Here is a 26,561-nt window from a genome sequence, read left to right on the forward strand (position 1 = left end):
GATAGTGTTAACTCAAATTAATTCATCTTTGAAAATAAAGGCATCCTAAATATGACATTTAAAATTTTTTTTAAAAAAAACCTGTAACAGTCAGCAAAAAAAATCTAAACTGCTCTCATGCAAATTATACGTTATCTGAGTGCTTTAAAGTAATCTGATGATAATATACAAGTGAATAAAGTGAGACAGAGGGGAGCAGCGCTCAGACTTATGTATTTCATTGTTTATTTTAGAGTGAAGGAGATATTGCCAGACATGCCAAAAAGACATTTCACATTCAAGGGCCTGATGCTAAATTACATCCTATGTCAAAACACATTATTTGGGCACTATGGGTGACCAAAACTAATAAAAATATACTGATAGAAATCTGTGCAAAATTAATGTTTTGACCATTATACTTGAAAATGAATCCTATAATAGGGCAAATGCTGTTTTCTACAAACTTCTGTGGTAATACAGTATGGAGACAAATTTGTCTGACGATTATAACATCGTGCTAATTATGAACTCGACATACCACTTTTATGAATGGCATGGGGAGCACCATTTTAAAAAGCTTTGTAGGCCCTTTGGATACACCAGATCTATGTCCATGTGTCTTAAAATCCATCTACAGCAACCACACTCCTACTTAGTTGATAACTGAAGACAATGGTAAGCAGTTCTTCCCTACACCCACAAAAGTGGATAATGGGAGATATGAAGGATAGAATAATCCACTTATAGTAACAGGCCAGAAGGGAACATCATCTTTCCTAGAAGAATCCATTTTAACATTTTCCAGTCTGGGTTCTGATGCACTTCTTTGCGGCCTGCAGAAAAACTGCTTTTAAACGTTACTGCTCCTTCTTAAAACAAAAATAAAGAAACCTAAACAGAAGAGGTAAGTTTATTTCATGTTAGTTTTCCTGATATAGGCCAACAATAGAGGTCTTCACACAGTACTCAGGAGATCTTGTAAAGCCTTCTGCTGAACTGGATTCAGCTGTGATACACATTCTGTGAACAGTCCTCCGGATGCCTATAAATAGAAAAGTTCAACAGTGAAGCAGAAAACAATAACTGGTATATGTAATGCCATCAAATACTAAGGCCCCAAAAACGCTCACTAAAAACTGCACTCCTTCCCAGAAATCGCGCGGTTTTTTCCGCGCGATTTCACCGCGATTATGATCGCGATTTTCGCGTGCGATATTCAAGCACTTTCCAAGCGATTTGAAGCATTGCTTGGAAAGTGATTGACAGGTTGGTCACACTCGTCAAACATAGTGTTTGACAAGTGTGACCAGGTTTTTACTATTGAGGCCTATGCGGCATCAATAGTAAAAGATAGAATGTTAAAATGCTAAAAAAAATTAAAAAAAAAATCAGGGTATAATTACCTTCCGGCGTCCCGCGCTGCATTCCCGGGCCTCAGCGTTCCCAGTAATGCCTTGCGAGACCTGTGATGACGTAGTCTCGCGTTACTATAGCGATCTCGCGAGACCGCTAGAGTCATGCGAGACTACGTCATTACAGGGCCTTGCCGCAAGGCATTACTGGGAACGCTAGGCCGGGAATGCAGCGCGGGACATCGGAAGGTAAATATACCCCGATTTTTTTTATTATTCTTTTTTTTACAGGGGTATGGTACCCTGGGCCTGAAGGACAGTCTCCTCTCCTCCACACCGTGGGTACCAATCGCACATGAGACGCTTAACTTCCCGCATGGTGGGCATAGCCACATGCGGGAAGTAAGCGATTCTCATGCATTCCTATGGGTGCGGAATCGCGGCAATTCTTTGCGATTCCGCACAAAAGAATGAGCATGCTGCGATTTTTTCCGCAATGCGATTCCGCCGCGGAAAAAAGCGCAGCATTAGCACAGCATGTGCGGAATGCCATAGGAATCCATGGGGGGCGTTTTGTACACGATTTTTAAACGTTTTCGCGCCGAAAATCGCGGCAAAACCGCTTAAAAATCGCTACGTGGGCACATAGCCTTACAGGCACAAGTAGACTAATAAATTAAGCGCATCTTCGTGGCACCTCGACAGAAACAAGTCTCCAGTTGTGGACTGGAGTAACATTTCTGGTGTAATAGCATATATACTCGCATATAAGCCGAGATTTTCAGCCCATTTTTGGGGGGCTGAAAGTCTCCCTCTCAGCTTATGCGCGAGTCATATAAGCCAGGGGGTCAGCGGGGGAGTGTCAGATCATACTTACCCCCCTGGCGCATCTCTGCAGCCCCCCCTGCTTCTCTCCGGCAGCTATTGCTTCCTTCAGCAGTCACGTGGTACCGCTCATTAAAGTCATGAATATGCGCGTATTCATGTCTGAGCGGTACTACATGACCGCTGAAGGAAGGAATAGCTGCCGGAGAGAAGCAGGGGGGCTGCAGAGACCACACCAGGAGGGGGAAAGTATATGAGATATTCACCTGTCCCCGGTCCACCGCTGCGCACCGCTCTGTCTGCCGGGTCCTCTGTCAGTGACGTTCAGGCAGCAGAGGGCACGATGACGTAGTCAGTGCCTGAACGTCACTGACAAAGAACCTGGCAGACAGAGCGGTGCACAGCGGTGGACCGGTGAATATCTCAGGTGCCGGGGCCTTGAGCCAGCGGCGACACCGGTACCTGTCACTCGGCGAGTATGTAATTTTTTTTTTTATATGCAGCAGCTGCGGCAGCATATCGGGGCATAATCTATGGAGCATCTTATGGTGTATATTATATGGAGCATCTTATACAGCATAATCTATGGAGCATCTTATGGGGACAGCATATGGAGCATAATCTATGGAACATCTTATGTGGCAGCATATGGGGGCATAATCTATGGAGCATTTTATGGGGGCATATTATATGGAGCATTTTATGGGGGCATAATATATGGAGCATTTTATGGGGGCATAATATATGGAGCATTTTATGGGGCATAATCTATGGAACATATTATAGGGCATAATCTATGGAACATATTATAGGGCATAATCTATGGAACATATTATAGGGCATAATCTATGGAGCATTTTATGGGGGCATAATCTATGGAGCATTTTATGGGGGCATAATCTATGGAACATATTATGGGGCCATAACCTTTATGGAGCAGCCTTTGGGGCATATTATTCTATGGAACATCTTATGGGGCCATCATTAACCTTTGTGCAGCATTATATGGAGTGTATTTTGTATGGAGCATCTTATAGGGCCATCATGAACTGTATAAAGCATTATATGGGGTTTCTGATTCAATATGGTTATTCAAAAACATTTAATCTACTGATCTCAATTAATTTTACTTTTATTGGTATCTATTTTTATTTTTGAAATTTACCAGTAGCTGCTGCATTTTCCACCCTAGGCTTATACGCGAGTCAATGTTTTTCCCAGTTTTTTGTGGCAAAATTGGGGGGGAGGGGGGGTGTCTGCTTATACGTGAGTATATACGGTATATTTCACCTCTTCCAATAAATGTTTGTGTAGCCGTGACCCATTTAACCTCCTCTACGCTCTCCTCATTTTGGCAGAGCTGCTTGAAACTGGTATGAAAATACCAAAATTAGCAAATTTTCTGCACAACTCTATGTTAAAGGGTGACTTGTCAGTGTTTTCTCCAGGAAACTGACATAAAAAACTTTTTAAAACTTACTAATTTTGCATACTGTGGCATTGTGTAAAAATTATCAAGTTTTCAAAGTATATTATGACCGTTTTCTGTCGAAAACACTTATAAATTGCCCTTAAAAATGAATACCCATTTGTTAACTAACCACTTAGCCCCCTCATTTTTCTTTTTATTCGTAGTGGATTTTATCTATTGGTCTGCAAAGATTGAAAAGTATGAGGATTTTAGGCTTTAGGTTTAGTTCATACATTAATCTTTGAATTTTCGTGTATTAATGTGTATATATGCTCTGTCGACGGGGCGTGGCTTCCGACATTATTTTGATTGACACTTGGCTCTTGCAGTTAGGCAGCGGGAATCTAGCGGTCAATCAGAATAACGTCAGAACTGAAGTCACACCGTGTCGACAGAGCAGGGTGGTAAAGAAGCCACCGCTCTGTTGATGTGATGCCAGCAGAGGTAGCTGAGTCGCCGGCAAGAGCGTTCTGTGATGGCAATTAACACAGTTCGGCACAACAGGCAGGTAGGCAACAAGTACCTGCCTGTTCCTGCTTAGACACTTCTTGTTTTTCAAAAAGTCCAGGATATCCACTTTACATCTAATTTTTTAAGTGTTTGATAAGATTTTGAATTTTCCATACCACCATAAAAAAATGAGACCCTGCAATATTCTCACTGGCTGTAAACCCTAATGTTAGGATCACACTTATGGCTTTTTATCATTGTTTTTAAAGTAAGGATTACAATGACCGATCACACACATTTCCAATAAAAAGCACAGAAACCACTTAATAGAGGATGTCACAGCTTGCCAACTCAAACCCTCTTCACAACAACATTGCCTGGACTAGAGCATGCCTAGAAAGTCAGTGGTCTACATTCATGTGGCAGTTGTACAGAATAAGAAGAGTCTACAAATAGACTTCGTGATTAGCGTGAAAGTACAAGATTTGTGTATTTTTATACCATACATAGGAATATGGAAAATTAAATTGTCATTTAAGCTTTGTTTTCATATATCAGTAGTAGACATTAAAAAGAGCAAATTTTTAATCTCAGACATATGCTTAACTGATCTTTTACTCTGTACTAAGAGAAGACAGACTTTCCCTCTACATAGATAGGAGATGGCAGTTAGCGCTCTTAAGATTCTATAAAGAGGGAAAAGCTAGAGAGAGACAGCTGCAATTTCTCCTGACAGGACAATTAAATTTGACATACTCCATTTAAAGGAGACCGGTTAGAATAATACCCAACAGGAAAAAAGGTGGCACTTTTCAGGAAAGCCTATTAAATGAGGGGAACACGTGTAACTGTAATTTGTCTTTTAGGAGTCTGAAACTTACCTGAACTTGTCGTACTACATTAGCAAGTCTTTTGCCACATAAGTCTTCATTTTTAACAGATTCATGGACTCCTCCATCTGCTATAATACTAAATATTCTTGGTAAATTTGAGTTGTTAGGCCCTAGCACAATAGGATTATTACTGTGAATATTAGAAGAAAAAAAAATCATTAGATGTGTGTATTTTAGTTTGACAAATCCATGCAACTCTAATATGGTCACTTCACTTCATACTTACTATGCATTACATTAATACAGTAGATTACTCTAGAATAAAATTATTGGTTACCTGGGTTTAGAAAGACTAAGCTTTTGTTTTGCAAGTACCGTATATACTCGAATATAAGCCGAGATTTTCAGCCCGTTTTTTTGGGCTGAAAGTCCCCCTCTCGGCTTATATTCGAGTCATATACACCGGGGGTCAGAGGGGGAGGGGGGGCGGGGGTGTCAGGTCATACTTACCCGTCCTGACGCTGTGTCTTGAGCCCCCAGCTTCTCCCCGTGCTCTCTCTTCCTGCCTTCAGCGGTCACGTGGTGCCGCTCATTAAAACTCATGAATATGCGCATATCATGAGTTTTAATGAGCGGCACCACGTGACCGCTGAAGGCAGGAAGAGAGAGCACGGGGAGAAGCTGGGGGCTCAAGACACAGCGTCAGGACGGGTAAGTATAGCGATACTCACCTGTCCTGCGTCCATGGCTGCTTGCTGCTGTCTGTGTCTGTCATCGGTCAGTGACTTCAGACAGCAGAGGGCGCGGTGACGTGGTTAGTGCGCGCCGCGCCCCCTGCAGTCTGAACGTCACTGACTGATGACGTAGCAGATAGCGGTGAGCAGCCATGGACGCAGGACAGGTGAGTATCTGACACCCAGCGACGGAGAGGTATGTCATTTTTTTTTATTTTTACATGCTGCAGCAGCGGCAGCACATGGGGAAATAATCTTAAGGAGCTTCTAATGGGGGCAGCACATGGGGAAATAATCTTAAGGAGCTTCTAATGGGGGCAGCACATGGGGAAATAATCTTAAGGAGCTTCTAATGGGGGCAGTATATGGGGGAACAATATGGAGCTTCTAATGGGGGCAGTATATGGGGGAACAATATGGAGCTTCTAATGGGGGCAGTATATGGGGGAACAATATGGAGCTTCTAATGGGGGCAGTATATGGGGGAACAATATGGAGCTTCTAATGGGGGCAGTATATGGGGGAACAATATGGAGCTTCTAATGGGGGCAGTATATGGGGGAACAATATGGAGCTTCTAATGGGGGCAGTATATGGGGGAACAATATGGAGCTTCTAATGGGGGCAGCATATGGGGGAACAATATGGAGCTTCTAATGGGGGCAGTATATGGGGGAACAATATGGAGCTTCTAATGGGGGAAGTATATGGGGGAATAATCTATGGAGCATTTCCCACCCTAGGCTTATACTCGAGTCAATAAGTTTTCCCAGTTTTTTGTGGCAAAATTAGGGGGGTCGGCTTATACTCGAGTATATACGGTAATAACTTTCTCTAATACATGCTGAAATCTACTAGTTACTCAAGACAAGTTGTTTAAGGACTGAAGATGGTCTACAGACAGAGAGAGTATGTTATGGTAAAAATTAGGATGATGACACCATAGGAAATTAAAAAGTTTATCATTTTGACATGCATTAGAGATTTAGGCAATATGAGAGGTATGCTTTAAAAATTTTACCTTTCAAGAAGGTCACATAGAAAGTTAAAAGTATGAACAGCTTCCTCTTTATCCTCATGCAATGGGAGCCATGACAGCCAATGAGGCAAAACTTCATCCACATTAACGCAATCTGGTCTGTATTTCATTATCTTTCCTACAGCGGAGATGCAATTCTCTGTTGCATTGATATTCTCTTTGGTTTTAGAGTCGGGGGCCTGTATAACCCCAACAAGAAGTGGAACAGCTTCTAAGATAAAAAAAACACAAAACACAAGTTTCCTAAAAATATAAAACAAAAATTATGCATGTATATTCAGAATGAACAACATACCTGTACAGAAAGGGCGATAGTTATCACCACCAAACTGTGCCATCACACCAACACCATAAGCAGCCGCCTGACGAACCTCTGGACTATTGTCACAGATCGACTGTAGTAGAGGTCTCAGGAAGTATTCAGCATATTGGAAGGAAGTCGGACTACAGTGTTCAATAATGTCATCAAAAATACAAAGTCCCCATTGTCTGTCTGGCCATGGTCGATGAGGACACTTAAAAAAACAAAAAACAAACAATTCTTTAACTTTGGTTTTTGAAGCAATGTAAGCTAAAAACATGCAATAAAAAAAAAAAAAAAAAAAAAAAAAGACGAATGGCCTAGGATTCATCAAGAATGGCTGGTTTTGAGATGTGTTTGAGTCAGAAGCTTATAATTTATTAAAAAGACACACACACCTCTTCATGAATCAGGATTCTCAGAAGAGTGGTGGGCTCTTTACTATAAATCCTACAAGTCCCTGGTGGAGTAAAATTTGCAGCATAGCGAACACCGCTGCTCATCATGAATTTGACAAGTGGCGGTCGCCAGGCCTCAAGCTCTGCCATCTTTGTCAGAGCAGAGTAAAAATGGTATAAGAACAGTGCCACAAATTTTTAGCAAAGCCTTGAGCTGTGTCAAAATACTAAAATGTTTCAAATACTTTCAAGCCAGAATACTGGCATAAAAGCTTTGATAAATCTGGCACTTTATGTGATCTTTACTCGCCAAATTACTTAAAGCAACATTTTCTATTAATCTTTTCTGAATCCAACATGAGGGGAATTGATCTGTAACAATGGTTAAGAAGACCATGTAAAGGGTTATTCTGGCTCTGCACACCTTCAATGTCAGGTGGTCAGTGGGGTCGGTGACATCTCATCTACTGACACCTGTCTTAGTCATCTTCGAAATGATAATGATTTATCTGGCAACATTACAATAACAATTTGTCAAAATATGACAAAACTCAAGATTCCAGAATGAACTTACAATTAAGTTAACAATTAAGGGCAGCAACTGTTCAAACCATGGCAGCACCTTCTCTTTGTAGCTACTGAATATGGAGTGCAAAATGTCTGCGACTTTAGTTAGAATATAAACGTCATTGTCATCCTGTGGACATGAAAGATACATTAGCCCATTAGCCAACAATTATCATAAAAATGTTAATACATCAAATGGATTAACCCCAGTGATTTTATTCTTCAAACACCATACACAGTGCATTATAATACATACAGGGAAAAAAAATAATATTATATATATATATATATATATATATATATATATATATATATATAATTTGTGCCATGTTAGCCAGTGGAATATTTAGAATTGAGAGTCCTCAGTGGTTGATACCTTTGGCTAACTGAAAAGATGGTTCCACATTGCAAGCTTTCGAGACAACTCAGGTCTCATCGGGCTAGACTTAGTCTAGCCTGATGGAGACCTGAGTAGTCTCGAAAGCTTGCAATTTATTACCATCTTTTCAGTTAGCCATTAAAAGGTATAAACCACTGAAGACTCAATTCTGAATATTCTTTTATAACACATAGTAATTTAAAGCCTTATTGTCTTGTCAGTCATGCACGGAGCCAAAAATAGACATTTTGTACTTTATTAGGGTACTGAAGTGCATTTGTGCAAAAATTTTGCAACATTTCAGAAAGTTGCAAGTGATAAATTTGTCTACAACAACTGAATAACCAAAACCACACCCAAAAAATAAACCTGAGTAAACTTCTTATTAAAGGGCTTCAAATAAATAATGAAAACGACGCAGAGTAGAACAATTTTTACTCAAGAATTAAGGAACAAAAGCAATGACATTCAGTCCCCAAAATGAGGTAACTTTAATAGCAATTTTGAGGTGTACCTCATCTTGCAATGATTCTTCAACTTGCTCATCATAGTCTTCATCTTGTCTTTTCACTAAAAAAAAAAAAAAAAAAATTCTCAATTTTCCCCAGAACATAAACTGATTATATACATAGAGAATACTAAGAGTTAAAACCATCTTAAGTCATGTTAGACAAAACAATTTAAAAAAACTAAAATACCTGCATCGTTATGTGGGCATCCAAGTAAAATAAGCATGCATGGAGATACATTTTTTTGTCACTGGTTGCATGTTTTAGGTTAATATTATGTAAATGAATAATTGTTAGGGCAATACCTTGTCTTAGTTCTTGATTTTTAAAGTGCTCTTCTAGTTTGCTTTTCAGTATGCCTCCGAGTTCTTCAAAGTGTTCATTATTTAAGCATCCATCTCCCATAACTTCAATGCACTGAAAAAAAGGTTAAAGTACAAAAGATCAAAATTCAAGTGGGTAAATCTGAGAAGAGAACAAAAACTTGGCAGATTCAGTAAAAACAACGCACAATGTAGTTCAGGGACACAGTACTGTGCTAAAGTTTTAGGCAGGTGTGTAAAAAAATGCTACAAAATAAAAAGGCTTTCAAAAATAGAAGTGTTAATAGCTTTTTTTTTATCAATTAAAGAGATTCTCAAGTTGCCTCTTGTGCAGCAGACATGCAGTCTTCTAAGGGTAAGTGTACATGCATAGTATTTGCAGCAGATTATTCTGCTGCAAAAATCAGTATTGGAAGGGACATCACTGTGTAAAATACACATTTTTAATGCGCTTTTATCCCCTTTCATTTCAATAGGTAAAATATGCTGAAAGAACTGACATATGCAGAAGATTAAAACAACTAAAAAGGCTTACAATAAACTTATAGTCATGGTGTCTAATGAAAAGAAATTAAATTGAGAATACCAATTTAACAAAATGCAAAGTTATTGAACAAGAGAGAAATTTATATCAAGTGATGATATAGCCCCCAAAGAGGCTCAATCTCATCATCAAATCTGTCTGGGATTTCAGAGAAGGATTTGCACATCGACAGATCTGTGGCTGGTTCTTTAAGATGTTTGGAACAAACTCCCTGCTGAGATAATTAAAAAACGATGTGCACAGGTCTGCTGACACCAAGTCAGCACGCTCATAGGCTTTTATGAGGGTGCCGAGTTCAGGAGGGGAGACCTGTGGCCGCTGTATGTATCACAGTCCATGCTCGGACCATGGACATACGGATGTTTGAATCTAGCCTTAAACTGAAGGAATAGGGTATTACATTCCAAAGAACAGCTTCAGAATGAGTTTTTGAGACGGTAGAAGGTTCAGATTTTGCAGGATGCTATTTGAGCTTCGGTCACTGGTAAAGTGGAGAGCTTGGGTAAAGAAATGATGGGGAAAATTTAGGGTATGCAACTTTGTGCAAAGCTTTGTGGGTAAGTAGGTACTCCTAATTTCCTGTGTTTAAGCACGCTGTATTAACATAGCAGTACCCCACATCTTGTTTGGCTACGAGACACCACAATTTACTTATTTCTTCTTAAAGTTTATTATTTACCAGTAAGTGGTTGCCTAGATTATTTAAGAAAAGCTTCTGACCAGTCCCCATCTGCATTAACCCTTGTTCCATCAAACCGCTGCATGACCAGCTCTACCCTCACCAACTGTATCCTCACCCATCCATAGAAGACTCTCGTGGGCAGGGTCCTCTCTTCTCCTGTACCAATCAGGTGATTCATTTTGTTCAAGATTATTGTACTTTTTATTATGTACACCCTTTTTCACATGCAAAGCGCTATGGAACAAATGACGCTATAATAAATAAAACAAAAAATGGGTCCTTTTGAGGTAATTTAGGGAGCTATTATTTTGTTTTGTTTTTTAATTAGAAATGTATTTGGTACATGGCTACCCGTTTTCTTATATATAGACAGCCACATGCTGGAGTTAGGTACACCAAGTTGACCTAAGAAAGCTTTTAATCATGCAACTGAAAATACTTTCTAGAAATAACGCTGTGGAGTTGTAAAACTTACCTTGGCAAATGAGTGCATTATTTCTGACAGCACATCAGAGTCTGGCTCTGTTCCAATTCCTTTTATAAGAGCGTCACACATGAAGTGCCACATTTGGGTTAGGTACTCAGGACCACGCACTCGTGCACATTCCAGCAACAGTGGCATTGACTCTGCAGCAGCGACTCTTACGCGTATGGTGAAAGTTAAGGAAAGACTGGCAGATTTTTGAATTTACAATTCATTTTAACGCCCTTCATACTGCCCGTGAGCCAATCCATACACATTTCCCAAAGATTTGGACTCTGATTCATCAAGGCTTTAAAATGAGAGAAAACTGAGGTAAAAAATCATTTAATGTAAAAAAAAAAAGGTGTGTATTTTTGCAAAATACTAGCATCTGTTGGTGTTTATGCGCCAGTTTATCAGCTCCGCCATCACAGCACAGCTTATCTAGTTCACGATGAGTGACGATGAGTGACGCTGCTCCTCACTCAGGAAATCTCACCCCAGTCCCCAGTTTAAGCAAGATTTCAAGCGAGGTGCACGACACTTGTTAGATGCTCCTAATTCAATGAGGGGCGTGCACCTCTTAAGGGATGGTTTCACAAACAAAGTACATTTTAATCAATAGATCCTGGAGAATAAAAAAGTTTCACAACTGGCTGTATTAAAAAAAAAAAAGTGTCCCTGCAAGGAGATAATCTTATAAATGTGCCCCTGCTGTGTACTGTGTAATGGCTGTGTCTGACCGTGCAGGAACATGGTCTGATCATACCACAGCTCCAGGACAGGGAGGAAGCAAAAGAGAGTATACAGACATAACAGCACAAGATCACAGCTGATTCTGTGAGGTAAAAAAAACAAACACTTTAATCTGCCATTTTAAAACTTGTTTTACTTCACAAAGAATCAGCTGTGATCCTGTGCTGTCTTGTCTGTATACTTGATTCCTCCGCTACCCAGGTGATGTGGTATGATCGGACCATGTTCCTGCATGATCAGGCACAGCCATTCCAATTTGGCAGCCACAGTTGTGTGGAGAGTACAGTGGCAAATCATAACCATGCCCCCCCTGCCTTTTCTCTCTCACAGCACAGGAGAAAGGCCCTTTGTAAGCAGGACGAATGGGAACACTGATCTGAACAGAGGAGGCAACAAAAGGCAAAAGGAGGGCACCAGGTAAATAACTACAGATGTCAGTCAGTCACTTCTTAGGCCCAAGGTGGACGATTACTTTGAGCCCTTGTTTAAGAAAGTCACTTGAAGGGGTGCTCTCATGTTAGACATTGATGGCATAGGATAAGCTATAAAATGTCCAATAGGTGCAGATACAAAGGTGGGACCACCATGTATTTCCAGAAAGAGGACCACCTACTCCCTGTGTTATCTGGCACCTCTTTCGAGAAGTGGCCAAGTGTGTTACAAAACACAGTCGAGCATGTATGGATACTGCAAAAATGCTCTTAGAAGATTCACACATAAGATTCACTTGTAAGGATATCATCGTGAAAATAAAATTTAAGGAGTGGAACCATCAGTTTTACAACTTGTTCAGTATACTCCACAAATCCTTCCTTCAGTTCTTTAGCATAGCAAACCTGTAAACACAAGTAAAAACAAGAATATTTGTTCTTTTACTCCATACAAAACATAACTTTGCATTCTTTGAAATTATCCCATGTAACAAATATTTTCAACCTTTTCTCCAGTACATGCTCCTGTCAAGTCAATGGCTTTGCAACTATCTAAATCAGCGATTCTCAAAACTGCAAGACTGACCTCACAAGTGAGACGCCCACTTCGTTATGGGTGATGTACAGCTGATGATCATATTCTGCAGTCTTTTCTGCGGCTGCAGCAACCAACAGTTTAGTGGCACAAATGTCTTACTGTGTACCTGTTTTAATGATATATCGAGTTCCCACAATTTAGAAAGATTTTTTTCTTTTTTAACCATGGACTCCTACTGCAGAGGGAAGGTGGGGCCCTAATAGAAGCATTTGACAAGCCCTGCTATAATCCTAGTTCTCAAAACTCTTCAGATGGTTAAGGGGGAAATATTAAGTCCGATCCTACCTACATCATAACCACAGGTATCTGTGCTTTTTAATATTGCACGATGCGGCGAAAATTGTGAAAACTGGATCCGGAATGGGATCCGTTTTTTTCACATAGAATGTAATGATCGCCGCATCGTGCCGGATGGACATGCGGCGCCTCCAGGTTTTGCCGGATACGGCAAACATGCGCCGTCCGGCGTCTGCAAAAAACGTTGGCTGCAACGTTTTTTTGCAGAGCTGGATCAGCTTTTTCAACAGCGCATGCCCGGGCACTGAGTTTTAACACCACAAGTGCCTGGCGCGCATCTCTCTCTCTCCCCCTCCCCATACCATTCTTTGACTGGCTCTCTGGCTGCTCTCTCGTCCCCCGCTGTGTCTCTGGCTGCTCTCTCGTCCCCCGCTCTCTCTGGCTGCTCTCTCGTCCCCCGCTCTCTCTCTGGCTGCTCTCTCGTCCCCCGCTCTCTCTCTGGCTGCTCTCTCGTCCCCCGCTCTCTCTCTGGCTGCTCTCTCGTCCCCCGCTCTCTCTCTGGCTGCTCTCTCGTCTCCCGATCTCTCTCCGGCTGGCTCTCTCGTCTCCCGATCTCTCTCCGGATGGCTCTCTCGTCCCCCGGTGCTGCGGCTCCTTTAAATGTCCTTCAAGCCGCATCAGGCGCCGCATGTACATCCAGTGTCACCGCTGCAGGCTGGATCCGGCGGCCTGGCTTTTCCACGCACGCCGCCGGACCCGACAACGGATGTGTGAAAGAGGCCTAAGCCTTTGAGCTCCTCTGTTAACTTCCCATACCTATAATGTACGCTTTTTCAAGAACACGTAAGCCATAATCTTCCCTCTGAGTACAGCCTTCACCGTCTCCCACAGGAGTGAAGGATCATTTTGATGTAGCTCATTGTCGGTTAAAAATTCCTGCCACCACATCCTGAGGGAGAAGGCAAAGGAGTCATCTGCATACATAAAGTTAGGGAATCTACAGAGGAAATCAGCACCCTTCTGATAGGTCTCCCTAAGGTCTAACAGAATAAGGGAGTGGTCCGAGATGATCAAATCTCCAATTGTTGCATCTATTTGGGAATCAGGGGGAGGGAGATCAGGAAGTAATCAGTTTTCAGTGTGAGAAAAAAATGTGTATTACCTGCCATCAGGATGTAAGAATCTCCAAGAATCTTTTAGAGAACACTGTTTCAAGAAAGGGGCCATAATCGTCTCTTGAACACTCCGAGCTACTGGTTGGAGTCTCATGTTTTCTATCTTCCAAGGTAGATATCACCACATTAAAGTCACCCCCTACTATTTTGTTAAGGTTCTGGTCTTCATTAATTGTATTCTCCAAAAATTTAAAGAAAGGCTTATTGCTATCATTTGGGCCATACACATTAAAAATTGAGACATCACCTATTTGCGTCGACAAAATTAAGTGTGATAGCCTTCCCTCTTCATCAGTTTGGTGAGAGATCAGGTGGTGGGTAAAGTGTTTGCTAATAAGAGTTAACACTCCAGCCCTTTTATGCAGTGATGGATACCCATATACACTCCCCACCCACAACCTTCGCAATCTGATAAAGTCAGCCTCAGGCAAATGAGTCTCCTGAAGGAGAGCTACATCAGGTTTAAGTCGTTTTAGATGTCTAAGGACCATCATTCGTTTTCGTGCGGAGTGCAGGCCTTTAACATTTAAGCAAATTATTCTCATGTTAAATGTATAATATGTAGGTTTGTGAATTAAGCTTGTAACTTAAACAGATTGAGGCAGGTGGGAGTAGAGGCAGGAGAAGGAGAAAGGACAGTGGGAAAAAAATGAACATCAGAGTGAAATTCAATAGGCAACATTAGATGCAGTGGAAAAGACACTAAACAAGGATTAACAGCAAACTGTTCTGAGAAGATCGCAGTCTCCCCACAAACATTTCATCCAAGCGGCGATGAATAAAACAGCATTCACCACCTGGAGAAATGGAAAACATTTAACAAATGGACTACACTTCTACCCGACCCTGTGAGACAGGGGTCCCTCTAACCCTCAGTCATATCAAAATATACGTTTAACTAGAATCAAAAGATCCACGTCAGGGATGAATCATCCATTTTCATGGGGTCTCACTTGCTCTATTGTCCTCAGAATTCATCGGGGACTGTCGAGCTTCAAGACTCCTCGGGAAGTAGTTATCGGGGAGGTTCTTTGATTTGAATAGCTCTAGTGAAAGTTTCTGCTTTGTCAGGGCAGACAAAAGTGTGAGATATGCCCGAGCTCTCTCTGACCAACAAGGATGCAGGGTATTTAAGCTGAAATAGGATGCCTTCCTGGTACAGTTTCGTACAGATAGGGCTAAAACACTTTCTTCTGTTTGCTGTCCGGGGAGAGGGCGACAAGACCCTTCCCGGGGGGTAGCTGATATCACCACAGATTAGGATTTCCGTCCCTTATGATCGCTCTTTCCCCTTATAGCGCAACTATCCAAAGAATAAGTGTCTCACCTCAGCGAGCAGTGTGTATTCTATTTTGAGGGAAGATTCGCCGCTTCTATCCGGTCTGCAGTTCTCTATTCTTCAAGGCCACCATCCGCCAGCCCAGGGGACTCCGGGTGTTGATCTAGTATTAAACCGCCGGTATCTAGCAGTCAGGAAAGCGGGCCTCACACAGCGCCAGCATACCGCCTCTCGTAGGGTCTCGGTACTCTCCCTGCTCGCCGACCCCAGACACGTCTCACCGCCAGGGAACTCCTTCTGTCCGCCACCCGGGCAGCTCCGGTAAGTCCCGCCCTGTCAGCGGGGGTCTCCGCTGTGGATGGTGTCCTGCACCGCCAGGAGCGCCACTGCTCCTGTGTTAGGTCAAATCCAGGGGGGAGGCCTCAGCAAGTGAACTCCCAGCGTCGCTCAGCGGCTGCTTCCAAAGGCAATGAACGGCTTAAATATCCCAGAAGTATGTTTTATGTAATTTAAGATCACCTTTGTAATGTCAGCCTTGGAAAATTCCAGTGATTACAGAGAGGTAAAGCTCAGTCCTGTGTTGTATAAGAGCAAGTACAGTTAAGCCCCCTTCACACATAGCGAGATCGCTAAAGCGTCACCGATTTTGTGATGCAACATGTGACACGTACCGAGATCGTCCTGGTCCATTTCTCATCGTCGGCTTCCTGCTGGTGCCGACGAGCGATGCATGGACGCGGGCGGAAGATGTTATCAGAGCTGCATGTGACAGGTAAGTAACAACCGCTGCTGCATCGCTGGTGAGATCTGCCTGTTTGGCAGCTCGCTAGCGACCATTCAGCGATGCACCAGCGATCCTGACCGGGTCGTATCGTTGTCGTGATCGCTGGTGCATCGCTAAATGTAACGGGACCTTTAATCACTCATTTGAGGGGAGGGGGAATGCTCCTCCTGGCTTTAGCTGCATAAAGACATCCTAGCAGACGTGTTTGGGCAGGGAAGCAGCGCAGTCCTATTAGCTTCTGTCGTGGATATCTCCGGGTTGCTTGATCCCACAGGTCTGATTTAGGTCTCACAATGTTATTGGGATAAGTGGCAATAATCCCTGAGAGAAAGAGGATGAAGTGGATCCTGCAAGTCCACTTTTTTGTTGCTTTTAAGGGAAGTCCTGTGGGAGCTCCAGACTCCTGCTTCTGCACACAACAAGAGCTCAGGAATTGAAAATTTTGAAAGCGAAAGATCAGTTCTGGCTCAGAAACATGGATTTTTGTGATAACGTAAAATCCTTTTCTCCGAGACGCGCATTGGGGGACACAGGTACTGTGGTGTATGCTACTGCCGCCTGGAGGCTGACACTAAGTGAAAAAAAGAGGTTAGCTCCTCCGCTGTTTACACACTCGCCCCGATTGCGGGCGGAAACCAGTTTGGTGCAAAAGCAGTAGGAGATCAAACAAAAAAATCAGACATCAACCTTAATGCAGGTAACAACATGTCTAGAAAATAACCACCCTAATATAGAGAGCATATTAATTAAACAAACAGAAGCCAACTTGGCTATCAGGGTGGGTGCTGTGTCCCCCCATGAGCGTCTCGGAGAAAAGGATATTACAGTGAGTTATCACAAAAATCCATGTTTCTCCTTCACCTCATTGGGGGACACAGGTACTGTGGGACGTCCTAAAGCAGTCCCTGGGTGGGAAGTTGACTCACCGATCCAAGCTACATGCACCTCCTGTCTAAAGGTGCGCCACCGCTGCTTGGAGAATCCTTCTACCCAGGCTCGCATCCGCTGAAGCCTGAGTATGAATATTGTAATGTTTAGTAAAAATGTGCAGGCTGGACCAGGTTGCTGCCTTGCAAACCTGTTCCGTCGAAGCCTGGTGCCGAAGCACCCAAGAGGCGCCCACTGCCCGAGTAGAGTGTGCTCGGATCCCTGCTGGAATCGGTACGCATCTGATGCGGTAGGACTCCTGAATAGCCAAACGAATCCATCTGGCTAAGGTCGATTTTGAGGCAGCGAGTCCCTTCCTGCGACCTTCAGGGAGCACGAACAGCGCATCTGACGAAAGGGTGCTGTCCGCGACACGTACCTCCTGAGTGATCTCACCAGGTCTAACAGGGCCTTTTCCACACTGTGTACTGGTGCTGGACAAAAAGAGGGCAAGACAATATTCCTCATTAATGTGAAACGAGGAAACGACATTCGGCAAAAAAGGAGGAGCTGATCTAAGAACCACCTTGTCTTTGTGGAAGGTCAGAAACGGGGCTCGACAAGATAGGGCTGCCAGCTCAGAGACCCGCCTGATTGATGTTATAGCTAACAGGAACACCACCTTCCAGGAAAGGTATGACAAAGACATCCTGTAGCGGCTCAAATGGAGCTTCCTGCAGAACACTTAGGACAAGGTTAAGGTCCAGGTGTCCATAGGTGCCTTATAGGGAGGTACCAAGTGGGAGACCCCCTGTGTGAAAGTCTTTATCTGCAAGTTGGTAGCAATCCTGCGCTGAAAAAGGACAGATGCCTCCTGAGATAACTGGGGGCCAAGCCCGAGTCTAGGCCAGACTGGAGAAAAGCCAAGATATTAGGGATGGAGAATCTCAGTGGACAACAACCGTGGCCTCGACACCATGCAATGAAAACCTTCCAGGTGTGGTGGTAAATTCGTGCTGAGGCAGGCTTCCGGGCTCGCAACCACCTTGCGCCCAAACCGCGCCTGCATCCGAATCCAAGATTCACAGGGCCCCCGAGTTCGGGTGGCAGATCGGCCCCTGAGAAAGTAGATCTGGGCGCTCTGGCAGTCGCCATGGCACGTCGACGAGCAGCTGCACTAGATCTGCATACCACGCCCGACGAGGCCAGCAGAATCACTGGCACCCCTTCTGCCTTGATCTTCTTGATGACCCTCGGAAGTAGTAGCAGCAGGGGAAATAGATATGGGAGGCGCAAAACTAATTCCATGGCAGAACTAGCACATCCACGGCGATTGCCTGCGGGTCCCGGGACAGAGCGACAAATACGGACACCTTGGCGTTCACCCTGGAGGCCATCAGATCCACATCTGGTGTTCCCCACCATTGGCAAATCTGCTGAAAGACCTCTGGGTTTAGTGACCATTCCCCGGACGCAAGCTCCTGCCGGCTGAGGAAGTCTGCCGCCCAGTTCTCTACCCCCGGGATGTGGACCGCCGATATCACCGTGCCCTACTTCGCGAATGGATGCCCTGCTGCGGGTGCCCCCTTGGTGATTTATGTAAGCCACCGCCGTGGCGTTGTCCGACTGAATCCTGGACGGGGCGGCCTGCTAGAAGGTGATGAAACCGTTGCAGTCAGCCGAATCGCCCGTATCTCCAACAAGTTGATCGGGAGGCGTGACTCCTGCGGTGACCACCGTCCCTGGGTCATGTGGTGGCGAACAACCGCTCCACAGCCGAGGCGGCTGGCGTCGGTTGTGACCACCAGCCACTGATTGTTCACCACTCGAGCGACTGCCTGACCTGAGAGGACAACCAGAATCGGTGATTGAGCGTGAACAGGTTCTTGTCCCAGGATGACAAGAGGGCATGCTGCAGAGGGCGAAGATGGAACGGGATTGCTTCCATCGCCGCCACCATTTTTCCTAGAATCCTCATGCAGAAACGGATGGTGTGAGGGACTGGTTGGCGCAGTACCCGCACTCCCTGACGGAGGGCTAGGGCCTTGTCTCGAGGGAGAATTACCAACCCTTGGCAAGTGTTGAAGATCATCCCTAAAAAGGAAATTCTCTGAGCTGGAACAAAGGATGACTTCTTTACACTGACCAACCACCCTAAGCGGGCAAGAGTATCTAACGTGATGCTGACACTTTCCTCGCATGCCCGCCTTGAAGGGCCCTTGACAAGAAGTCGTCTAAGTAGGGAAATACGACTATGCCCCGGGAGTGCAGGATGGCCATGGGGACTGCCATAACCTCTGGGGGAAGTGGCAAGCCCAAAGGGCAGCACTGCAAACTAAAAATGTAGACCGTTGATGGCAAAGCGTAGAAACTTTTGATGCGGAGGGAAAATGGGGATATGTAGATAGGTGTCCTGGATATCAATAGAGGCCAAGTACGCTCCCTGCCCCATTGCCGATATGACTGAACGGAGAGACTCCATCCGGAAAGGTCTGATCCTGATAAAGCTCCTGAACAAAATTAGGTCCAAAACAGGCCTGACAGTCCCGTCCTTTTTGGGGACTGCAAAAAGGTTGGAAAAGAAGCCCTGAGTCTTCTAGTTTTCCAGTACTGGAATGATGACTCCATTGTGGCTGAGCGAATCGATGGCTCCTAGTAGAGCCTTTGCCCGGGTATCCACTTTGGGAAGACGGGAAAGAAAAACTCGTCTTGGAGGGTACCTGACAAATTCTATCTTGTACCTGTGGACACCAGCTCTCTCACCCATGTGTCGTGTGCGACAGGCGTGGTGAAACCAGAGTAGGCGGCCACCTACCTTGTTGATGTCGCCTGGCAGATGCCCCGAGTCATTTGGCTGCAGATCTTTAGGACCTGGATCCTCTTGACCTGGACTGGTTAGCCCGCATCCTGCCTAATGGGTTGGCTCTATATGAGACCTGTCGGTCCCTATACTGGTTAGGGCGCCCTAACGCCCGCCCGGGGTTGCGAAAGGTCCGAAAATGCGCCTGAAACTGGTGATGAAACGGCGGTTTGACCTTTTGTTGAGGAAGAAAAGCGCTCTTGCCGCCTGTGGAGTCGGAGATAAGCTGATCTAACTTCTCTCCGAACAGGCGGCCACATTGGTACGGTAGCGCTGTCAAGGACTTTTTTGAGGCTGAATCGGCCCACCATGTCCTTAACCATAGAGCTCTCCTAATGGAGATTGCATTTGTGGCCGCAAGTGCCGCGCAGTTAGCCGCATCTAAAGATGCATTGATCAAGTAGTCACCTGCCATGCTATCGGATTTGCGATTTCTGATACTTCAGCTGGTAGGTCTATGTCTTGCAAGGCTCTATTCAATGATTCTGACAAGAAATCATGGCCTTGGCTACCCACGTTGCTGCGAACGAGGGAGAGAGTGCTGATCCCGATGCCTCAAACACTGAGCGAGCCAAGTTCTATATGAGACGATCAGTGGGATCCTTAATAGAAGAACCACTAGGTACGGATAGTAGAGTTTTTGTAGCCAAGTGCGACAGGTGGATCCACCGTTGGGGATTCTGTCCACTTTTTACGGAGGTCCGGGGCAAAAGGATACCTCGCCTCGAGTGCCTTCTGGCCCGATTAGCGCCTGTCCGGCTGTTCTCTGTGCCGTTGCACTATGTCCTCAAATTCAGGGTGAGTGCAAAATACTCTATGGGGACGCTTGACTCGCTTAAATGACACCTTATAGCCCAAAGCCAGAGTGGAATCATCCTCAATCCCCAGAGTCTGGTTGACTGCTTTTATGAGACTGTCAACCGTTTCCTGACCACCCGGCGTATCTAGGTCAAGGGGATCGTCCGAGTCGTAGTCCAAGCCTTGCTCGCCATCGACTGCTGGTGACGGGGAGCGAGAAGCAGAGCTCATGGATGCCGAGGCACTGGATGGACCAGGAGATGCCGTGTGGGTTCGTTTCCCCCGGGTCTGCCTGGAGTGAGAGCGGCCCCTGCAGGCCGAAGGCTCCTGTGAGGTAGAGGACCCCTCTAAGACAGGCGAGCCACTGTCCCAGCCCCTATCTGGGGTGCGAAGGGACTCGATTGCTCTCGTGACGCCATAGATTGCGACAGTGATAACACCCACTCCGGGGGACTTGGTACACTGGGCTCGGTCGCAGGGGAGGGCTCCTGGGCGCGTTCGGACTCGCAGGCTTTGCATACTCACTTGGTCTGCGCCTGCGGACCGACAGGAGATGCATGCAGCGTATAGAAACGTATGCGTCTTAGGTTTTCCTGCATGCTGTTCCTGTCAGGCATCCGTGCAGAAAAAAACCGCCAGGGGAGGGCGATCTTCGTTTCTCCTCGCGTGGCCTCTCTGTGGGGCTAGGGGGCAGCACTTACCCCAGTCCTGTGTCCTTGCGTACGAGGCGTTGCTTCATTCTGCACGCCACAACTGCGGGCAGGCCCCGGAAGAAAAGAAAAACAGGGATCCTAAGGGGTGGTACTTCAGTTTGCGGCCCAGCTTCGGCCTGAAGCTGGGGCCTAAATTTCTCTGGCGTCCGCCCAGGCCATGGGGGGGTGGGGCCACCGTGACGCGACGCCAGGGACTTCTGGCCGTGGCCTAGCGACGGCTGAAGCCGCACCCTCGATTTTTACCATCCGCCGGACCCCAGAACCAAGGCCAGGAACCGGATTTGCCACTGCAAGACGCGCCCATCTCTGCTGCCGCCCGGTAGAGTTAAGGGTTCCAGGGAGCCCACCCCGGCCATCCTCCTCCGTCCAGTTCAGGTAGATTGGGGGGGGGGGGGGGATATAGGCCATATGAAAAAGGACTGTGCAGGCACCCTAACTCCATCTAACCCCTTGGAGGGGTGAGGAGAGGGACCGTCTGCCGCCTTGCCACAACCGCAGTCTTCGCATTGGTGGGGCAGTGGGGGCCGCACGGACTACACTTGTGCCTCTGTGCAGCCTAGGGTTTCAATACACTAGGGTGGACAGGGCTAAGTCCGGCATCATGTCCCACGATGCGGGAGAGGATACGTGGAGGGACACTTGCACGTGCTCGCCCGTTGTAGGTTTGGGGAGATTGGACCCTTTCAATAGGGTCCGTCGCCCGTATCTCACCCCCGTGGTCTGGCAATATTCCACGTTGCGGGAGAGGATACGTGGAGGAACACTCGCACGTGCTCGCCCGTTGTTGGTTTGGGGAGATCGGACCTGTCTTATCTTCATGGGGAAAAAGGAAAAAAAAAAAAAATCAGTCTGGAAACAGACAGACGTGTGCCTCCAACAGACACCAAGCAAAAAACTGGTTTCCGCCCGCAATCGGGGCGAGGGTGTATACGTCGGAGGAGGAGCTAACCTTTTTTTCACTTAGTGTTAGCCTCCAGGTGGCAGTGGCATACACCCACAGTACCTGTGGTCCCCCAATGAGGCGAAGGAGAAAGAAGATTTCTCTGATCAGATATATTATAAAACGGCTTAATTTTCAAGTGTATCAAGGACTTGCATAATAAAAATGAAAACAATGGTTAAACAATTATATTGCATGAGATTTCTGACATTGACATGTTGTTAATTCTGTATTGGTAGGAATACAAATTATAAAATCCATTTTATGCCTGTGATACTCACCAACATCTGGCATGCAGTTGCTTTTTCTTCAAGTCCAGCAGTTTTGATTCCAAAACTTTGCTGGTCTCCTAAATTAACAAACTCCCATCCATCATCGTCCCCCATATTCTCCATATCTTGAGCTGTATAATTTTGGAAAAAAAAACAATCAAAAAACTTGCAAATCAAGTTTATGTGACATTAAAAGTTTATGTTAGTATACAGTGGGAAAATCTCTATGAAGCTGTAGGCCATAAGTTGCCATTTAATATAACCAATTAAGAACCAGGGGGGGGCGTGGCCAAGAGGTGACTGCAGTAGGACATATTTGCTTGGAGCTCCTGCCGTATACATCTTGTAAAAGCCAATAGAGCTGTGGGTGAGGGTCAGAAACCAGACTCCCTGCTGCCACTGGACTGGAGTCCTGAGGTGTGAACTCTGGGGCTAGAGCTGCGAAATCTGGGGCTAGAGGTGCAATGAGGAGATCAAAAAGACAAGGGAGAGAGGAGGAAGGAGTACAGACTGGAATCCAAGATGGCCCCCGCACAGCAGTAGAGAGGAGACAGAGACCTGTCTGAGGAGGCATCTGCAAAACTCCAAAAGTTTGCTAGTAGGTCTGCTTCCACTAGCATGACAGCAAAAAGGTCAGTACAAGAACTGGAGGCAGCAGCTGGAGGAAGAGAGAGACACAGACTCCTCAGATATGGAGATGCTGCTGGCACAGAGTGCAGAGGCGGAGGAGGGGAGTTTTGAGGAGGCAGGAGATAATGCTGCAGAGGCTTCTTCAATAGGCTCCCCCCCCTTCTCTTCAAGATGTACTTAATGCTGTGAATACAAGCAGTCTCGGTATAGTCTCGGTATTAATAAACTTCTGGGCCAAATACAGGAGATGTTTTCTACCATACGTCATGATGTGCAGAAAGGGGCAGAACGCACAAAAGCAGTGGAGGGCAGAGTGAGTGTGTTGGAAGATGCATTTGCCCCAGTGTGCAGAGAAGTGCAGAATCATACACAGGCGATTAATGCACTGGAAAAAGTAGATGATTTGAAGAATCGGTCACAAAGAAATATCAGGCTGATAGGGGTCCCTGAGAAAACGGAGGGGAATGAGCCACACAGCTTCTTTGAAAATTGATTGCTGGAGACTTTTGGAAGGGATACCCTCACTCCATTATTTGCTATTGAAAGAGCTCATCGAGTCCTCACAAGACCGAGACTGGTGGGCAGTTCCCCTAGGCGCATACTGATAAAAATATTACACTATAAAGACCGGGAAATTATCCTGAGAAAAGCGAAGGAGAAACAGGACATAACGCTGGAGGGGACAGAGTTTCTTTCTTCCCGTATTTTTCTGCAGAAGTCCAGAGGAGAAGATCCCTGTTTTTGGACATAAAAAGAAAAATGAGGTCACTGGGCCTGCAGTACTCAATGATATACCCAGCCAAGCTTAGGGTGGTAGAACTCAGCACTACCACATTCTTTAATTCACAGAAGAATGCACTTGGGTGGTTGGACAGTCATGAACAACAAAACCGACAAGAGAATGCAAGGGCTAACAAGACATGAAGGAGTCCTGGACTGAGCCAGCTTGGTTTAAATAGTCAGTGGCAGGTTATATGTCATATGATTATTGCCGGAGAAGAACGAGACTGGAAAAGTTTCTCTGTAATATGTATATTGATATTTTGCCTCACCTCTGTTATTATTTGTTTGAAGTGCGGCGGGATCTCCAGTGAGACGACAGGAAACAGACAGGTGATTTAATGTTAATAAGAATGCTTTTTTGCAAGAGGATTCACTTAATGGCTATGGATCCCCAATCCTCGCTGTTGAGGGTAGAGTTACAGGATACAAAGGTAAAAGTTGTGTGGTTTTTAATTTTTTTTTTTGGGGGGAAGGGGTGTTTGGTATGTCTAGGTGCAGGAACAAGGTGGTTTGTAAGAGTTGGGAGAGATAAAAGAACGGATGCCGCAAACAAACATTTGGATGATAACAAAAATGGGGACTGCGGTAGATTTTGTCTCATGGAATGTACGAGGGTTAAATAGCAGCTCAAAGAGGGTTGCAGTACATGACTATATGAAAAAATTTCACCCAGCAATCATAGGGCTGCAAGAAACTCATTTAACAAAAGATACGGTTAACCTGATACGCAGATCTTGGGTTGGGTACGGCTTGCATTCATTTCACACTAGTTATTCTAAGGGGGGGGGGGGGGGGGGTTCAGCTTATTGGTACATAAAAACATTCAAACATTCTGTTTGCAGAAATAGATTCCTTCAAGGACTCAGAGGGTAGATTTGTTGGAGTCAGGTGCAAAATAGTACATTCTGAATGTATAATTGTTGTCCTTTACATTCCCCCTCCGTAGTCAAACGTACTACTTAGAAAATTTTTAGAAAGAGTAGCAGGATGGCCAGAAGCTGCCAATGGTGATTATAGGAGACTTTAACCCCTTAAGCCCCAAGGGTGGTTTGCACGTTCATGACCGGGCCAATTTTTACAATTCTGACCACTGTCCCTTTATGAGGTAATAACTCCGAAAGGCTTCCATGGATCCCGGTGATACGGACATTGTTTTCTCGTGACATATTGTACTTCATGTTAGTGGTAAAATTTCATTCAAATAACTTGCGTTTATTTGTGAAAAAAATGGACATTTGGCGAAAATTTTAAAAATTTCGCAATTTTCCAACTTTGAATTTTTATGCCCTTAAATCACAGAGATATGGCACACAAAAAACTTGATAAGTAACATTTCCCACATGTTTACTTTACATCAGCACAATTTTGGAACCAAAATTTTTTGTGTTAGGAAGTTATAAGGGTTAAAAATTGACCAGCGATTTCTCATTTTTGCAACACCATTTTATTTTTACGGACCACATCACATTTGAAGCCACTTTGCGGGGTCTACATGATAGAAAATACCCAAAAGTGACACCATTCTAAAAACTGCACCCCTTAAGGTGCTCAAAACCACATTCAAGAAGTTTCTTAACCCTTCAGGTGCGTCACAGGAATTTTTTGAATATTTTTAAAAAATGAACATTTAACTTTTTATCACAAAAAACACACTTCAGGTTCAATTTTTTTTTATTTTACCAAGGGTAACAGGAGAAATTGGACTGCAAAAGTTATTGTGCAATTTGTCCTGAGTATGCTGATACCTGATATGTGGGGGGGGGGGGGGGGGGAGAACCACTGTTTCGGCGCATGGCAGAGCTCAGAAGGGAAGGAGCGCCGTTTGACTTTTTCAATGCAACATTGTCTGGAATTCAGATCGGACGCCATGTTGTGTTTGGAGAGCCCCTGATGTAACTAAACAGTGGAAACCCCCCACAAGTGACCCCATTTTGGAAACTAGACCCCCACCAAGGAACTTATCTAGATATGTGGTGAGAACTTTGAACCCACAAGGGCTTCACAGAAGTTTATAATGTACAGCAGTACAATTAAAAAAATCATATTTTTTCCACCCCCAATTTTTATTTTCCCAAGGGTAACAGGACCCTAAAAGTTATTGTGCAATTTGTCCCGAGTACGCCGATACCCCACATGTGGGGGTAAACCACTATTTGGGCGCATGGCAGAGCTCGGAAGGGAAGCAGCGCCATTTGATGTTTTTGGCTGGAATTGAGATCGGACACCATGTCGCGATTGGAAAACCCCTGATGTACCAAAACAGTGGAAACCCCCCACAAATGACACCATTTTGGAAACTAGACCCCCAAGGAACTTATCTAGATGTGTGGTGAGCAATTTGAACCCCCAAGGGCTTCACAGAAGTTTATAATGCCTTGGCGTGAAAATAAAAAAAAATCGTATTTTTTCCATAAACATGATCTTTTAGTCACCAATTTTTTTTGTTTTCCCAAAGGGTACCAGGAGAAATTGGACCCCAAAAGTTGTTATCCAATTTGGCCTGAGTACGCTGATACCTCATATGTGGGAGAAAACTAGTGTATGGGCACACGTCAGGGCTCGGAAGGGAAGTAGTGAAGTTTTGGA

The 26,561-nt window shown here is 44.9% G+C and overlaps 1 protein-coding gene across 2 annotated transcripts in view; it reads right to left on the bottom strand.

Annotated features, from left to right (window-relative positions):
* Window positions 1-202: 202 nt before the first annotated feature.
* Window positions 203-26,561, bottom strand: part of IPO5 (importin 5) — a 100,785-nt gene continuing 74,426 nt past the window's right edge. For both annotated transcript variants that reach the window (XM_073569549.1, XM_073569550.1), the window contains exons 17-26: window positions 22,572-22,693; window positions 12,348-12,444; window positions 10,865-11,037; window positions 9,146-9,257; window positions 8,846-8,901; window positions 7,960-8,082; window positions 6,982-7,201; window positions 6,669-6,897; window positions 4,962-5,103; window positions 203-1,024 (exon numbers count right to left, since the gene is read on the bottom strand). In XM_073569549.1, the coding sequence (XP_073425650.1) occupies window positions 938-1,024; window positions 4,962-5,103; window positions 6,669-6,897; window positions 6,982-7,201; window positions 7,960-8,082; window positions 8,846-8,901; window positions 9,146-9,257; window positions 10,865-11,037; window positions 12,348-12,444; window positions 22,572-22,693 (1,361 nt within the window). In that variant the 3' untranslated portion in view covers window positions 203-937. The remainder of the gene's footprint in view (window positions 1,025-4,961; window positions 5,104-6,668; window positions 6,898-6,981; window positions 7,202-7,959; window positions 8,083-8,845; window positions 8,902-9,145; window positions 9,258-10,864; window positions 11,038-12,347; window positions 12,445-22,571; window positions 22,694-26,561) is intronic.

This window comes from Dendrobates tinctorius, unplaced genomic scaffold (assembly GCF_039654945.1).
Source record: "Dendrobates tinctorius isolate UK_male_01 unplaced genomic scaffold, ASM3965494v1 ptg000026l, whole genome shotgun sequence".
NCBI classification, from domain to species: Eukaryota; Metazoa; Chordata; class Amphibia; order Anura; family Dendrobatidae; genus Dendrobates; species Dendrobates tinctorius.